The 18,422-nt window shown below is 41.9% G+C and overlaps 1 protein-coding gene across 1 annotated transcript in view; it reads left to right on the plus strand.

Annotated features, from left to right (window-relative positions):
* Nucleotides 1-18,422, plus strand: part of GNB5 (G protein subunit beta 5) — a 75,830-nt gene that overhangs the window by 15,053 nt on the left and 42,355 nt on the right. Inside the window, exons 2-5 of the mRNA XM_075345781.1 lie at nt 8,695-8,831; nt 10,611-10,652; nt 12,920-12,996; nt 17,352-17,484. Of these exons, the coding sequence (XP_075201896.1) occupies nt 8,695-8,831; nt 10,611-10,652; nt 12,920-12,996; nt 17,352-17,484 (389 nt within the window). The remainder of the gene's footprint in view (nt 1-8,694; nt 8,832-10,610; nt 10,653-12,919; nt 12,997-17,351; nt 17,485-18,422) is intronic.

The raw sequence follows: 18,422 nt of genomic DNA on the forward strand, positions 1-18,422 counted from the left end.
TACAAACACCAGGGATTTCAATGATTGAAATTCAAATTTTACAGAAATGTTTCCCACAAAATGTGTATTTATCAATCTGATCTGCTCCTCCTGCTCTATACCATCTTACCAGCAGAACAGACACCATTTTTAATATGACAGGTTCACTTTAGTGTTTCTTAATAAATGAATCTAATTTGTTCATATATTATATAAAATGTATGCTTATACCATAGAACCTGGGCCATCGTAGTGCATGGGCCTGATGGGCACTTGCCAAGGGCCACATGGTGAAAGGGGCTCCTGCTAATCTGTGTATGTTAAAGCGTAACTAAACCTTCAGACAACTTTACACTAAAAGAATGGCCGCATTTAATGGAGCATTTTTCATGCTGGTGAGCTAGTCATGCGCTGCCTCCTTCACCCTTAAAGGGAGCCTGTCACCAGATTTTTCATGTGTGAACAAAGACTAGACCTTTCAGCTGCACCTGTGCTGCATTCCTTAAACGTGTATATTATCGCCTATCTCCACTTGTACACCCCCCAAAAAACCTTTTGACATTCTCCCGCACTGTATGTAAATCTGGACTGTCTGGTCAGATAGGTGTCTTTGGTGCAGTGTTAATCCATCCTCTCCTCCGCTGATCACCATCCTTTTGCTCTGATTGATGTGGATGACGCCTCATACATCATACAAGTAGCTGAGGGAAGTCCCGCTCCTGCATGTACACATTGCCAGCCAGCGCATGCACATGTTGCTTTTCCCTACTGCGGGCAGAGCATAATACTTTAGTGCGCATGCGTAAGCCGGTGATGTGTCTGCGCAGGCGCCAGATTTCCCCGGCTATGTGGATGACACAAGAGAGTCATCCACATTAATCAGAGCACATGGATGGCATTCAGCAGTGGAGAGAAAGTATATGTGACGCCCCCGTGCCAGCAGCCGGCGCTGCTCGTATCCGGGGCCTACGGTACGGCTCGAGGGGTTCCCCGGACCTGGGGGTCGCACGGACACTCCGAATAAAAGGGGGACGTATTGATAATAGAATGTTTGTGACGCCACCCACGGTGTGTGGTGAAGTGGGACACCACCGCTGCTGTTGTGGGATACCCGGGGGAGATGTAATGGCAGCCGGATGTTAACCCCTCCGTGGGTAGGGATGGTTGCCCTGGGGCCCAGTGTCTCTATGCAGTGTATGGCGATGGCAGGGGCTTGCACACCCAGATGGACCAGGGGATAGCTGGTTACTCACAATTGAATGAATCACACGAGTCTTTTGATAAACCAAGGTGCTGGTGGCCGGCCGCCGTGGCCTGTTATACTCTGGTCCCCCACCCGGGCTGGTGGTCGCCGTCCTTTCCTCTGCACTAGTTGTGGTTGTGTGTTTAGACTTCCCGGTATGGAACACGGGAGTCCGCTCCCGGCTTTCTGTGTGCCTGAGGAGCCGTGCCCGCTGACGCTGACCCGTGGGATCTATGGGCCATGGCAGTTGCCCTATCCCTTTCTGTGGGTGGTTGTCTCTTTTTGGGACTTAGGTTGGGACAGGACCTATAATCCTGCCCTCAATCGGTTAATTAGCTAGGCCGTTGGTTTCGGTCCTGGCTTCAGGGTCCGAGTACCCCCTCTGTGCCCGGTTTCTGGGCGGGTCTCCGGTGTTGGTACCTGTGGGCTTCAACCCTTCTCCGGTCTTCCTCGGGTCTGCCGAGCCATCTTCCCGTCTTCTGCTGACGGAGACCACCGTCTGCCACCTAGCCAAGGTACCAGGGCTCCTACCCTGGTACCGTTCAACTTGAACTTCCTCTGCTGGAGCTACACCTAGCTCCAGCCCACACTCCTCTCAACTTGAACTACAGCTTATCTGTCTAAACTGGACTCACTGTTTTCCCGCCCCTGGCTGTCTAAACCCCTAGGTGGGCGTTTCTTAACCGCCTGGTCCCGCCCACTGGTGTGCCTGTCTTGCCCTAAGGGGCGGGGACTAGGGTTTCAGGCGGGCTGTATGTTACCTAGGTAAGGGAAGGTGTTATGCGGGGGCCTATGTGTGACTACCTGGTTTTGCCAGGGCGTCACATATAGATGCCATAGCAATGACATAGTGACGACTTCGCTGGATAATATAAAGTATTTAAATATATTAGAATATATAAAGGTTTTTTGGGGGCATAGAGGGGGAGTTAGGGGATAATATACACTTTTATGGAATGCAGCACAGGTGCTGTTAAAAGGTGCTAGTCTTCGTTCACACATGAAAAAAACTGATGGCAGGTTCCCTTTAAAACTAGCAAAATATAGCCTGAAATTGTTATCTTTGCTAACAGAGGTCAGATAAGGGTTGTAAGGGCTCTGCATAGAGCTACATAGAGAAATTGTGAGCAGCAGGGGACTATTCTAGCCCTAGCACCACCATAATCCTGAGAGCATACCTAGAACTCAATACTGATAGCAGTGTACATTGATACGTAGAACCCAATACTGATAGCAGTGTACATTGATACGTAGAACCTAATACTGATAGCAGTGTACATAGATACGTAGAACCCAATACTGATAGCAGTGTACATTGATACGTAGAACCCAATACTGATAGCAGTGTACATTAATACCTAGAGCCCAATACTGATAGCAGTGTACATTGATACGTAGAAACCAATACTGATAGCAGTGTACATTGATACTTAGAACCTAATACTGATAGCAGTGTACATTGATACGTAGAACCCAATACTGATAGCAGTGTACATTGATACGTAGAACCTAATACTGATAGCAGTGTACATTGATACGTAGAACCCAATACTGATAGCAGTGTACATTGATACGTAGAACCCAATACTGATAGCAGTGTACATTGATACGTAGAACCCAATACTGATAGCAGTGTACATTGATACGTAGAACCCAATACTGATAGCAGTGTACATTGATACGTAGAACCCAATACTGATAGCAGTGTACATTGATACGTAGAACCCAATACTGATAGCAGTGTACATTGATACGTAGAACCCAATACTGATAGCAGTGTACATAGATACGTAGAACCCAATACTGATAGCAGTGTACATTGATACGTAGAACCCAATACTGATAGCAGTGTACATTAATACCTAGAGCCCAATACTGATAGCAGTGTACATTGATACCTAGAAACCAATACTGATAGCAGTGTACATTGATACTTAGAACCTAATACTGATAGCAGTGTACATTGATACGTAGAACCCAATACTGATAGCAGTGTACATTGATACGTAGAACCTAATACTGATAGCAGTGTACATTGATACGTAGAACCCAATACTGATAGCAGTGTACATTGATACGTAGAACCCAATACTGATAGCAGTGTACATTGATACGTAGAACCCAATACTGATAGCAGTGTACATTGATACGTAGAACCCAATACTGATAGCAGTGTACATTGAGGCAGGTCCCTGCAGAAACATCCTGTGAGACACTATAAGAACCACTCGATTAGTCACCACTGACATAAAACAAACATTTCCTTGTGATTATCAATGTTATGGAGAAAAGCTACTGTCTTTTGAGATTAATTTCATCTTAGAATAATTATGTAATGGTTATGTAACAGAGGGCTAGGCCGACTATTATTGTATCTGGGTGTGAAGGATGATCTGGAATGAGGAAAAGAGCGGTCATGTTATCTCATAGCCAAACACGGCCCACTTTTTTATAGTCAACACTTTATTATTTAGTTTTATTGTTTTCTAAATCCTCACTAAATATAAAGGTTTTCTTGATCTGTCATCAAGTTGTTTTGTTTTTGTATTTCACGAATGGTATTTAAAGGGGTTCTCCAGAAATAGAAAGAGAATAGAAGACTAATGGAAATGTCATTATAAATAAGTACCTAAATTCAGTTAACTTAGTGTTATTAGTAATTCACAAGCTTTATGTCTAGATAAGCAATCGCAAAAGAATTAACATTGCCGCCTCCTTGTTCCACTGGCAGGAACTCTCTCAGCATGTGCAGTAGGAAACTCCTTTTGCTGTGACCTGGAGATACTCATATTGTTATTTATTCAGAAGTGTCAACCACCTCTTGTTATCTGGGTTCTTATGGTATCTCAGAAGTAAGAGCGAGTCACATCTTCCTATTTATTAAGGGAAGCTGTGGAGCTTCTACTGCACATGCTCACTGGCACCTGTCCAAACATTCTAGGTCAGGTCCTTCTCACTGAAATAAGACCGTTTTAATTTTATACTAATTACCTCTCTAGACAAAATGATTATGATTTTCTAATTAAAGCGCACCAAATCACCAGGATTTTCCTATATAATCTAAAGCCAGTGCTATATTGGCACTATCATGCTGATTCTATACATACCTTAAAGGGTACTTTGCACGTTGCGACATCGCTACTGCGATATCGTCGGGGGTCAAATAGAAAGTGCCGCACATCCGGCGTCGGTAACGACGTCGCAACATGTAAAGCCTAGATGCGCCGATAAACGATCGCAAAAGCGTCGTAAATCGGTGATCTGTGTAGTGTCGGACATTTTCATAATGTCGCACCAATAGGAGATATGATGTTGTTCCTCGTTCCTGCGGCAGCACACATCGCTGTGTGTGAAGCCGCAGGAGCGAGGAACATCTCCTTACCTGCGGCCGCCGGCAATGCGGAAGAAAGAGGTGGGCGGGATGTTTACATCTCGCTCATCTCCGCCCGTCCGCTTCTATTGGCCGCCTGCCGTGTGACGTCGCTGTGACGCTGCACGACCCGCCCCTTTAGGAAGGAGGAGGGTCGCCGGCCAGAGCGACGTCGCAGGGCAAGTAAGTGCGTGTGAAGCTGGCATAGCGATAATGTTCGCTACGGCGGCTATCACAAGATATCGCATGTGCAACGGGGGCAGGTACTATCGCGCTCGACATCGCTAGCTGATGCTAGCGATGTCACAGTGTGCAAAGTACCCCTTAGTTGTCAGCTAGGAAGTATAGGCTTTGAAACACAAGCAAGTAAAGTTTGTAAAATGAGCAGCTTTTTGAATGGCAGCAGTTGCCAATCAGCTGATAGCTTTGGAGGGTTTTGATAGTGATTCCCACCCCCTGCCTGTTATTCCTCCCCCTAGCTGTTATTTATGCTAATTCTATTATGGAATTATTTTACTAAGTGACCAGAAGGACCTGTACTGAGGTCATACCCATGTGATCAGAAGGGGTGGTGCCTCAGCCAACAGAAAAACAATTATTATTATTATTTATTATTATAGCGCCATTTATTCCATGGCGCTTTACAAGTGAAAGAAGGTATACGTACAACAATCATTAACAGTACAAAACAGACTGGTATAGGAGGAGAGAGGACCCTGCCCGCGAGGGCTCACAGTCTACAGGGAATGGGTGATGGTACAATAGGTGAGGACAGAGCTGGTTGAGCAGTGTTGTACTGGACTGAGGGCTATTGTAGGTTGTAGGCTTGTTGGAAGAGGTAGGTCTTGAGGTTCCTTTTGAAGCTTTCCACGGTAGGGGAGAGTCTGATATGCTGAGGTAGAGTGTTCCAGAGTTTGGGGGAGGCACGGGAGAAATCTTGTACGCGATTGTGGGAAGAGGAGATAAGAGAGGAGTAGAGAAGGAGATCTTGTGAGGATCTGAGGTTGCATGCAGGTAGGTACCCGAATACTAGGTCACAGATGTAGGGAGGAGACAGGTTGTGGATAGCTTTGTATGTCATGGTTAATGTTTTGAACTGGAGTCGTTGGGCGATGGGAAGCTAGTGAAGGGATTGGCAGAGTGGCGAGGCTGGGGAATAGCGAGGGGAGAGGTGGATTAAGCGGGCCGCAGAGTTTAGGATAGATTGGAGGGGTGCAAGAGTGTTGGAAGGGAGGCCAGAGAGCAGGAGGTTGCAGTAGTCAAGGCGGGAGATGATGAGGGCATGCACTAATGTTTTTGCTGATTCTTGGTGGGTGAAATAATGTTACTTCCTCCTATCAGCTATGTTGGCTGAGGCCCTGACCCTTGTGGTCACATGTGTATGACATCAGCACAGGTCCTTCTAGTCAATTAATAATACTATTTTCTAATAGAATTAGCATAAATTCAGGGGGAGGACGGACAGGCAGGGGGGTGAGAATCACTATCAAAATTCACACCAGCTATTAGCTGATTGGCAGCTCCTGCCATTCAAACAGCTGCTCATTTTACAAACTTTACTTGCTTGTGTTTCAAAAACTATACATCCAATCTGACCACTAAAGGTATGTATAGAATCATCATAATAGCACCAGTATAGCATTGGCTTTAGGTTATATAGGAAAATCCTGGTGATTGGTGCGCTTTAAATGTATATAGAAATTTATCTATACTGACATTTTTGCTCTATTCTGGAGAACCCCTTTAAGTTTACATAGAAAATGTCCATATCTATGGGTGTGTACAACAACAGTATTAATATATAATACTTTCCTCTACTGAGTCAATCAATATCAATCTAACTACAATATAAATTTGTGTTCTGAATTTGTCTTTCTTAACCTTACATGTGTTATTAAAATAATAGTCACTTGGTCACGAACCTTGAAGTCAACTTTCCGACCTTGTGCCAGATATAACTGGCTTATATTACTCCATCACCAAAGAAGCGCATGACACATTATTATTGCTGTCTTGTGAAATAATTTATCTCTTCCAAGAAACTGATCTAATACATCATGGGCATCATGGGCTTTCTTCCTGTTTGTGATTACTTGTTTTGGACTTGCTTTATGTTTCAGCAACCAAGTAATTTACTCACATGACCCACAATTACATTTCACTTTTCAAGTTTGTATTTTTGTAATTTGAATTCCAATTGTAGAAGAATGAGGTCCTATCAGGTGCTGTCTGCTGGTATTACCACAATGTGTAGAGCAGGAGTCGGGAAACTTTTTGGCTGAGAGAGTCATGAATGCCACATGTTTTAAAATGTAATTCCGTGAGAGCCATACTTACCAGAGGGGAGCGGCGGTGATGGAGCAGCTCAGAAGGTCCCAGGAGGCAGGGTAGGCGATGCTGTAGGTACGGAGAAGGGGGTGTCGCAGCTCAAGAGGGTCAGTGTGTGGAGGATCGGCGATACTGCTGCGGTCTCGTGGGGTGTCACGGCAGCAGGCTGCTTTGAATCTCCCGCAGTTGACGAGATCAACTTCAAGAAAATAGTCACGGTGTGTGCGCAGATCGATGCGATGGACTTCAAAAAAATGGCCGCTGAGCCACTGTGGCTGTTTACTTGAAGTCGATCTCGTCAACTGCGGGTGATTCGAAGCACCCGCAGTCCACCAGCTACTGCGGGCTCGCCGCCTTGCCACCCCATTAAAGATTTATCTTCGAGCCAGATGCAGCCATCAAAAGAGCCACATCTGGCTCGTGAGCCATAGGTTCCCAACCCCTGGTGTAGAGTGTGATTCTTTTCTCAAATTAGCTTTTTTATTAATTTAAAAAAGTAAAACAAAATAATTCTTTAAAGTGTAAGTTATTAAAATATTTTTATTTTTATGCAGTAGTATTCTGCTTATTTGCGTAACATTTTACATTGAAATGCACTTTTTATATTAGGAAAGTGAGAGGTCAGCCATGCTCAATATTGTCAAATGTCTTTAGTTCAATAACTGGACTTTTTATCCAAATGAGGGGCAATAATAATAATAATAATAATATAATATTGGCACCATCTTGCCAAAAGCAATTTTTAATTGTTGTATTAGATTGCATTTAAGGAACTGAGCTATAAATTTCATAACTGACAATAATGGGGGACTGTAAAGCTATTGGAGAATTGGGGACCCAATGCCAAGTGTGCATACCCTTGTTCCTTGTCCGTGGATGTAAATAGAGATATCATGTGGAGTAGTTACTTGGTTCTCACATTCAGAATGTACTATATGTGGTGATAAGGTAGTGTCTATAAATCATATAATTAGAGATGAGAGGACCCGTGGAAGTTTAGGTTCTGCGGGCTTAGCTAGACTTTAGGTAAAGTTCTGTTCTAGACCTGGACTTGACCTGAACATCAATGGAAGTCACTGATCGGGCAGTTCGGGTCTCTGCCAACATGCAGTTAGCCCTAAAGAGAACACTTCCGGGGGAGGGGGAGTAAGGGTTTAAGAGGTTTTTTTTGTATTACATCTCATAATGCTGTTGTTACCCCAAGTGCAAGCCATTGAAACACTGAATGTGGCTCGCACTGGGCTGAGCACCGAATGTACCCAAGAACAGTGATGCTCGGGCGAGTGGTTTCTATAAGTAAATCACCCGAACTCCAAACTCGAACACTCATTTTTTCTAAAGTTTGTATTCAGTATGAACACTGATCTCTAAAGTTCAGGTCTTTTCTTCTCTAGCCATAATATGTGATTCATGCTGGCAGTGGCTGGTTAAAGTATCAGTGATAGACCGGCACTTCCATATAACTTTCTCCTGATGGAAACCAATGGTTTACTAATAGCCTCTACTATTGTATTGGTATATTTCATGTAAGGCAGTTTTTCTTACCAGTCTTTATAATTAAATCTACGTTTATGAAGGAACAGCTAGCTGATAACATGTTCGGGCTCACATAAAGAGAAGCCACTGGTTCTACTACCAGTATGTGTTAGAGCTTGTATGAAATGTTGACCGCAGTGTAAGAATTGACTACAACCTTAGGAAACTTCTATGATTGCACACTGTATTTATGAGGTATTTACCCCTATCAGTAATGGCCTGCACCATTCCTTTGCAGTACATCAAGTGGCTGAGCGTGTGGAGTCTCTTGGCCAGTTTGTCATGAAAACGAGGCGGACATTGAAGGGCCATGGTAATAAAGTGCTCTGTATGGACTGGTGTAAAGACAAAAGAAGGATCGTCAGCTCATCTCAGGTAACTAATCCACGATCTTATATAAGATGGGCGTGATTGAGAGTTCCAGACAAAAATACTGTCAAAATGCTGTGTATATCCATTTTACGGTCAGAAACAATATGAATCATTATGTGATGTACGTATGGGTTTGTCAGTATTGATAGATGTGGTTCTTGTCTGCATTATGACCGAACAATAAGTAATACTACACAACAAGGTACAGTATAATAAGACTTTTTTATGACATGGACTATACAGTACAGTCTTCCTTTTATTTAATAGTATCTTTTATATTAGATGAACAATGTGGCATTTTGCATTGTAAAGTGTTTAAAGAGGTGGTTCACTAATCTGTAATAGTGGCCACATCTCTGTAACACTGATAGGGAAGGCTTTTTCTAAATACCTTGTTCAGCCAATTTTGCCTCTGAGCAGCGCTATTGTGGTCCTCTCATCCCCATGAAGTGACCCCCAGACTCCGTGACCTCTAGGATCCAGTGATGTCACGTCAAACTCCAGTTGACCCGACATCACTGAGTCCGGCCCCAGACTTCCTGAGTGACTGGGCTGTGGGCGTCGTTTCACCGCTCAGCACAGGCCAGCATTGCTCCTGCTTGCGGTGCGCTGCAGTGAAGGAGACAGCGCACGACATGCTGAGCTGTGAGGAGCGGTGACACGCCACCCACAGCTTGGTAACTCAGGAAGACTCGGTGATGTCAGGTCAACTGGAAGTTGACGTGACATCTCCGAATCTCAGAGGTCACGGAGCCCAGGGGTCACTTCATGGTGATGAATGGTCTGCATTAGCGCCGCTCCGTGGCAGAATTGGCTGAACAAGGTATTTACAAAAAGCATTCATAGATGATTCAGTGCAATAAAAAGGTTTGTCTCATGACAGGAAATTTCTTTGGGAACCATAGTGGCAATCTAAATCACCGCAGGTCCCAGTCCCAAGTCAACTTCCTTTCTTCAGATTATATATTTACCAAGGGAAATTGCCATCCCCAGAACATCTGCTAGATTAGTGTAGTATTACATGCCGACTGTTCAGATGAAGGGCCATTAATTTAATATATGGCCAGTCGAAAGCCCCCCCATACATATAAGACTAATGTTTGCCAATATGGGTGGGTTTGTTCATCAGTCTAATATGTATGGGGGCTTACCGACTCGTAATGTGTGGGGGGAGATAAGGATACATCATGCCCCAGGTTGGACTGCTGATTTTTGTGTTCTCAGTAAGATAAGGTGCCTCCAGAAAAGTCTGGTGGTGGCCACCTCCAGTGAAAACAGGGGCGCTCGGCAGAGAAATCACTAGTTTCTATTAGTTGGGAGAGACATGACGACGTGAAGCATCACTTAGCTGACAGCTTGGTATTGTGTATGGAGCCTCTAAGGCTACCAGATTTCCACTTTGGATCTTCAGTGGGGTGGTGAGTAGGTGGCCCCTCCATGTTGTCAGGTTTTCCATAACAAACATGTATGCTTATGTTAATTCAATATTTAAGACACAGAGAAGAATATGTACATTTTGTGAATCTTGGGATAACTTTATAGATGAGGCCACATCCTGGGCTCAGATACTATTCAAAGTTTTGACGCAAGAAGAGACACGCAATTGTTATGGGTAGATGCTGAATTTAGACAGACTAGATTTTCTTATATCTTAGTATATAAGTGTTGATGGTTTCTGTTCTTATTGTTTTTTTCTATATTACACTGAACACGGGGCATTATCCTGCTTTATTAGTCTCTGCTTGTTTATCTACTTTCATTTTCTATTTTTTTCTTATATAGGATGGAAAAGTGATTGTGTGGGACGCTTTTACTACAAATAAGGTTTGTTACATCTGCATAACTTGTACATATGACCTTGTAAAAGACATATTTGTTTATTAAGATATAAGTGGAGGCAATAATACACTGCATAACATGTCTACTTATCATTGTGCATAAAGAGCTTGTGTAACCATGGTTCACATCAGTTCCTAAGAAGAACCGCAATAGAAAATTGGCAATTTACAAGTTCTGTAAAAAAATGGTAAAGTTCAGAAATAAAAAGTGAACCTTTACTGAACTGTCTAATTCTCAATTACTGTAGTACAGTCACTGCAGACTTTGTTTAGGCCTCATTCACATGTACGTGAAAAAATTGTACCATGTCATCACAGTTTTGGATCACTGTATCATCCGTGTGTCTGTTTTTACCATCATTGTGTCATCAGTGTTTTTCATGAATGGCTAAATAAATTACAAATTATCTCTCCAGTAAAGGAGACAAACTCTAGCACAGCGCCACCTATTGGAAGTAGCGATCCTAAAAGTCACAAGTGGATTTTTAACAATCCTTTGCAATATGACTCAGGATATATAAGCCAGATCAGAATCCCAATTTGCAGACACGGTGTTTCGGGGTGCTTGCCCCTCGTCAGTGCAAATATGGGGTGTCTGATCTGGCTCATGAGAAAGCTATGTGGGGACCACGGGGGAACACTATTCTCCTTAAGGAGACTTTGCAAGCCAGTCTGGCTGCCAAGTAAGGGGACTTATAGCTGCCACGCCCCTCTAGGAAATATTCAAATTGTCTCTCCAGTAAAGGAGACAAACTCTAGCACAGCGCCACCTATTGGAAGTAGCGATCCTAAAAGTCACAAGTGGATTTTTAACAATCCTTTGCACTATGACTCAGGATATATAAGCCAGATCAGAATCCCAATAAATAAATTACAAAACTTCTATACTTTGCAAAGTGAAACAAGTCCAGCACCGGATATAGTACACAAATGCCATCCATGAGCTGTATGTGTTTTTTAAGGACCCCTAGACTTGTATTGGCCCTTGTCATTCGTGTCCGTGTAAAAACATATACAGCCAAGATTATCCTCATCAAAAGCACTGATCCCATATGTAACAATCACATAATACACATTCTTAAGTCTTTATTAAAAAATGGCAAATGTAAACATAAAAACAATTGTTACAGTTTTTACAATCTCTCCAACAAAGCGATATATATCCAATTGTATTACATAGTGCATGTAACCTCATCACTTAATCCTTTGTACCGTCTTACATTAGTGAGGAGTGTAATATGTAAGAGCACATCCATGACTTTGTGTCCTGTAATAGATGTCAGCCTGGTGCTTCTATAGCTTTCCACCAGTTCAGCTATGTAATTTTTAGTCGCTTGTAGTGATCAGTGAACACTACCATGCTCAGGTGCCCAGTACTTGTAACCAGCAGTTAATGCTCGGATGGTCGAGACTCGAGCACCTGAATACAATGGAAGTCAATGGCGGATGCAAGAATTTTTCCAGAAGATTGATTTCCATTATGCTTGAGTTGCACCCATCCAAGTATTAACTGATCTTAAAGGGAATCTTTCATCAGGTTTTTGCTATGTAATCTGAGGACAACATGCTGTAGGGGTTAAAAAAAAACAAACAAAAATCAACTAAGCCTCTCTTATCAGGCAGTGTGCTGTTGTTTAATTAAATTAAAAGCTTTATCACCTAGTAATTATCACTGCTGGACTACAATGTCACACACACAGCAGTCTGACACGCCCCCTTCTCTAACTGACAGCTCTCTTAGCTCTGCTACATGGCTAAATCTAAAAATTCAGATTGTGTCAGAACAGCTGCAGTCAATAATCTAAGTAATAAATCGTTGGATTCAGACTCTCTTTGCCTACATTATGCTGCTCTCAGATGAGGTAGCAAAAACCTGCTGACAGATTCCCTTTAACGAGTACTGAGCACCTGAGCATGGTAATGTTCCCTCATCACTAGTCACTTGTTGTCAAAGTGTTCCTTTACCCTTTCACTATGTGATGACATTAATCTAGGAGGATATTATCATATCTAATTGAGTTGTTGTTTTGCCTTTTTGCATTGTTAGAGTTTTTGTACTAGATGAAAGTTATGCGCCATATAACAATGCTCTGGTTCGTGGTGCTAGAACATGCATTGAGTAACAGTGAGGATTAAAGCTAATATTGTCTGAATATTTGTTTTTTTTCCGGTTGTATTATGTTTAGATTATTACACTAAATATACTTAGTATGATTAGAATTTTTAGTAATTTCAACTCTTCTTGTCTTCTAGGAGCATGCAGTCACCATGCCGTGCACATGGGTGATGGCCTGTGCGTACGCTCCTTCTGGTTGCGCCATTGCTTGTGGGTAAGTTTTAAACATTTAGTCCTACTGAAGGTTCTTTTTTTTATATGTGGTATACATGAAAAAAACCCATACATATTAACAGTATGCACAACCCCAATTCCAAAAAAGTTGTGACACTGTGCAAAATGTAAAGAAGACAAGAATGCAATGATTTGGCAATCTCTTAAAGCCATATTTTATTCACAGCAGAACATAGAATGCAGATCAGAAGGAGAAAGATAGACATTTGTCCAGTCCATGTGAAAAAAATTATTTAAAAATTGATTGCAGCAATATACCTTAAATAAGTTGGGACCTGGTCATGTCTACCATTGTGTTGCATCCCCTGCTCTTTTTACAGCAGTCTTTAAACATCTGGTGAGGTGACAAATGAATGGAGGTTTGGGAGAGGAATGTTGAATAATTCTTCTATGATGCAGGATTCTAGCTGCTGAGCAGTTCTGGGTCGTTGCAGGAGTTTTCGTTTCACAATGAGCTTTATATTGGTGACAGGTCTGGACTGCAAGCGGTCAAACTCATCCTCTGAGAAGCCATAATTGATACAGTATGGGGTTTAGCTTCGTCTTGCTGAAATATGCAAGGGCTTCCCTGAAATAGACATTGTCTGGATGGGAACATATGTTGTTCTAAAACCTCTATATAATGCCTAGCAATAATAGTGTCTTTCAATATGTGCCAGTTGCTAATGCCAGAGCCACTAATGCAACCCTGTATTAGCAGGGATTAAGGTTTTTGAACTGTGTGCGCTGATAACAAGCTGGATGGTCTAACTCGTCTTCAGTCCGCACAGCACGGCGTCTATGATTTCCATAAAGAATTTCAAATTAGGATTACTATGACCACAAAACAGTTTTCAATTTTCCCTCAGTCCAGTTTAACACTAGAACTACTGGACTCGTGACACCTATATAGAAATACATGGGGCAAAGTAGTCAAAATGACTACCTCAGTAGTTCTAGTGTTAAATGAGCTTTGGCCCAGAGAAGGCGGCATCATTTCTGGAATGTGTTGATATATGGCTTCTTTTTTGCATGCTAGAGCTTTCACTTGCATTTGTGGATTGTTTGGCTAACGCTGTTCACAAACCAGGATTTCTGTTCAGACATGCAGTGATTTGCGTGACTGAATCATGTCTGATTTTAATGCAGTTCTGCCTAAAGGCCCCTGGATCACAAGCATCCAATATTGTCCCTTGTGCACATGGATTTCTTGAGAATCTCTGAATCTTTTGATGATATTATGTATTGTGTATGGTGGGATATTCAAAGTCTTTGTAGTTTTACATTGAGGAACATTTTTCTGAAATTGTTCCTCAATCTTTACATGCAGCTGCTCCCATGTTGGAGGACCCTCTGACTATCTTTGCTTCTGAGATACTCTGCCTCTCTAGCATGCTTTCTTTATATATAGCCAGCAATTTTTAAATGAGTTCATTTTTTAAATAAATATCCAGCTTTCAACTTCTGATCTGTGTTCTTTGTTCTGTTGGGAATAAATTGTGGCTCTAAGAGATTTCATAATGATTACATTCTTGTTTTCTTTATATTTTCCATTCTCTGAACTTTTTTGGAGTTAGGGTTGTAGATGAGTGTTGTACAAAGATACAGTATAGTATACTTTAGACACATGATTTTTTTCTTCTTTTTTGAGATTTATTGTAGCCTTTTTCAGAATGTCATAACTGAGCACACTACATCTACACCATGTAACCATGTAATTCAAACTGGGCATTAATATTAAATACCTATCTGCTAAACTTATTAATTAGTCTGTATGCTCTATTAATAATAAAGTGACAGTTTCACCATTAGTTTCCTAGAAGATTTTAAAGTGTCAATATAGTGGCACTTACTTTGTCATTTTTGGAATAAATGGCTGTTGTAACTAAATAGAAGAATAAGAATATATATGTAAGTTATAAAAACAAATAAGAAGATATTCTTTTTATCCATAAAAGTGTAGGTCAATTTTGTAATTTCATGTGAGAATGTTCTGTTATGGATCTGTTGAGACCCACAATCTTTTTTCTAATTGCTTTATATTCTATAAAATAAGGAAAGTAATAACAATCTTCTTATCAATCCATTGCCGCTTCAGTGTTAATGTATCCATGATGGTCTGCTGGTGTTTATATACTAGGCTGGTAGTGATATCACCTCTGCATCTAGTGATTTGCTGCAGTGGTCACATCTCATTTCATCAGGTTTCCACTGTAGCCATTTTAACAGAAACTGGTAGAAACCAGGAAACCACTGGCATGAAAGCAATAGAAAAGATTGCTAAAATGAGTTTTTGTGCTTTTTACTTACTTTTATATATATATATATAGATTTTTTTAGTTTTTACTCATTTGTTTTCGATTTTGGTGTTCATTATCTACTTTTAGGACTCGTTTGAAAATCTAATGTAATTTTAGGTCAAATTTATTCAAAAATCTTAAAAATTCTGAAGGATTCACAAACTTTAAAGCAGCACTGTGACTTATGGAAATGAAATTTATAAATACATTTATAGAGAATCTTTAATCAGGTTTTTGCCACAGAATCTGAGACCAGCAGACAGTAGGTACAGAGACACTATTTCAAGCAATATGTCACTTGTTTTTTATCATCAGGAAATTATCACTACAGAAATAGAAAACCTGCTGCCATGTAGTCCTCCAAATTCATGAGCTCTGCATAACCACACCCCCACCACTGATTGGCAGCTCACTGTCTATGCACTGTCTACACAGAAAGCTGCCAATCAGTAATGTGGGTGGCGTTATGCAGGTCTCAGCATTCAGAGAACTGGTCATTCTGTAGCAGATACAGTGACTTTACCAAAACTGCAGCAAGCAGCCCAGTAAGTGATACATGTCTAGGATTAGGGTCTCTGCCCCTACATCATGCTCTTAGATGGGGTAGCAAAAACTTGGTGACAAATTTCCTTTAATTAGGAAATCATACCACTTTTGTCTAGAAGAGTAATCGCTATAGCATTAAAATATCTGCCAACTTGTTTCACAGGGAATTCTGTCCTAGAATTTTTGAACAGATGCCTGTGAGCATATACAGTAGGAAGCTCTGTTGAAGTGGCCTCAAAATAATCTATACCACGTGCTGTTATTCAGAAAGGCAGGGTGGACAGCAGTGTGAGCAGTCTCTTCTTTCCCCATCACCCTTAATATCTCCATTGTTAGATTAGAATGCAGGATTGGCAGCAGTGTGAGCAGTCTCTTTTTACCCCATCACTCTTGATATCTCCAGTGTTAGATCAGAAAGACAGGATGGACAGCAGTGTGAGCAATCTCTTCTTACCTCAGCACCTCTGATCTGGGATCCCATCTTCCTACACAAGAAGGAGGAGGAGTTTACTACTACACATGCTCTCAGGCACTTATCCTATTAACATTCTGATGTGCCTGTGAGTGTAAGATCACTGCATGTAATGGTTGGGCACTATTGGTTCGATGATGGTGCTACAATGGTAGTGGAAGTCCACCCAAATGTAGAAGAAAATAACCATGGCACTCCAAGAGATGCAGTCGGAAAATGAATGTTAACTTTTTTGCAGTGTCAGCGTAAAGCTCCAATATGTATAATGGCCAATGTTTCAGTCATCTGTAGACCTTGGTTATGGCTTGTCAATATCAGCACAGCAGGATAAGCACCTTGATACAGACAAGCTGTGAGCAAGGTCCATAGATGACCAAAATGTTGGCCATTGTATATATTGGAGCTTTATGCTGACACTTCAGTAAAGTTAAAATGTGTTTTGCATTTCTTGGAGTTCCATGGTTATTTTCTTCTTCATATGAGTGTAAAGGTCGCTTTACACACTACAACATCGCGAACGCAATGTCGTTGGGGGTCACGAAATTTGTGACGCACATCCGGCCGCGTTAGCGATGTCGTTGCGTGTGACACCTATGAGCGATTTTGAATCGTCGGAAAAACGTTCAAAATCGCTAATCGGTGACATGCCGTCGGCAATGAGGAAGGAAGGAAATGGGCAGGATGTTACCTCCCGCTCATCTCTGCCCCTCCGCTTCTATTGGGCGGCGGTTCAGTGACGCTGCTGTGACGTCGCTGTGACGCTGAACGAACCCCCCCTTAGAAAGGAGGCAGTTCGCCGGTCACAGCGACGTCGCTAGGCAGGTAAGTAGTGTGAAATTCTGAGCGATGTTGTGCACCACGGGCAGCGATTTGCCCGTGTCGCACAACCGATGGGGGCGGGTATGCACGCTAGCGATATCGGTAACGATATCGCAGCGTGCAAAGCGGCCTTTAGTTAGTTTTTACTGTTCCAAGAGAACCCATCCCTTTAAGTTGGATCTCATTTGTTTATTAACTTCTGTGTTTTGATGATTACAGCGGTTTGGATAATAAGTGCTCTGTATATCCACTGACGTTTGATAAAAATGAAAACATGGCTGCTAAGAAGAAGTCAGTGGCGATGCACACCAACTACCTGTCTGCCTGCAGCTTCACCAACTCCGACATGCAGGTAAATGTTATTGTACAGGGGGCTTTTTGGGCTCAAAATGGTCTCATATTCTGATTCCAAATCCCTTACTCAGTTTTGGCAGGTAATAAAATGGTGGGGTAAATAATAGATCTTTATCTTCCTGGAGACACCACCGGGGGGATGCTTACGGTGTATGACTTTATAATTGAGCATCTGGTAACAGATATAAGTAACCTGAATTGTGTCTTTAAAAGGGTTCATCCATTACTTTTCTATTGATGACCTGTCACCACGTCATTAATATCAGATCATTCCAGCAACGGGCACCCCCACCGATCAACTGTTCTTGGTGCTAGCCAGATGTCAGCAGTTGCAAACAACTAATCAGTGGTGAGTTCCAGCTGTCGGACCCCCACTGATCTGATATTGACGACCTATTCTTAGGATAAATCATCAATATATGCATAATAGAGCAATCCATTATCCTGCAGCTGTGCTTGGTCCCTTGTTGCCACTGGCCCTATAGCAGTTTGCATAGTCTGCCTCTATTTTATAATATTTTATAATATTTTTTGCATGTCAATGTATTTATGGATTGCCCGGACTGGTACCTCCACTCAGTAATGGGTCATAACTTGTGTAGTTATTATTATTATTATTATTATTTATTATTATAGCACCATTTATTCCATGGCGCTTTACAAGTGAAAGAGGGTATACATACAACAATCATTAACAGTACAAGACAGACTGGTATAGGAGGAGAGAGGACGCTGCCCGCGAGGGCTCACAGGCTACAGGGAATGGGTGATGGTACAATAGGTGAGGACAGAGCTGGTTGCGCAGTGGTCTAGTTAGTTTGGAAATCCATGTCAATATGACTGTATAACCCTGAACGACTGTTTTCCCATCTGATAGTAAAATGAGCATTTTACAAGCATGGTGCCTCCAACCAATATATGATCATAGTCCTAAAT

The sequence above is a fragment of the Anomaloglossus baeobatrachus genome, chromosome 4 (genome assembly GCF_048569485.1).
Source record: "Anomaloglossus baeobatrachus isolate aAnoBae1 chromosome 4, aAnoBae1.hap1, whole genome shotgun sequence".
NCBI lineage: Eukaryota > Metazoa > Chordata > Amphibia > Anura > Aromobatidae > Anomaloglossus > Anomaloglossus baeobatrachus.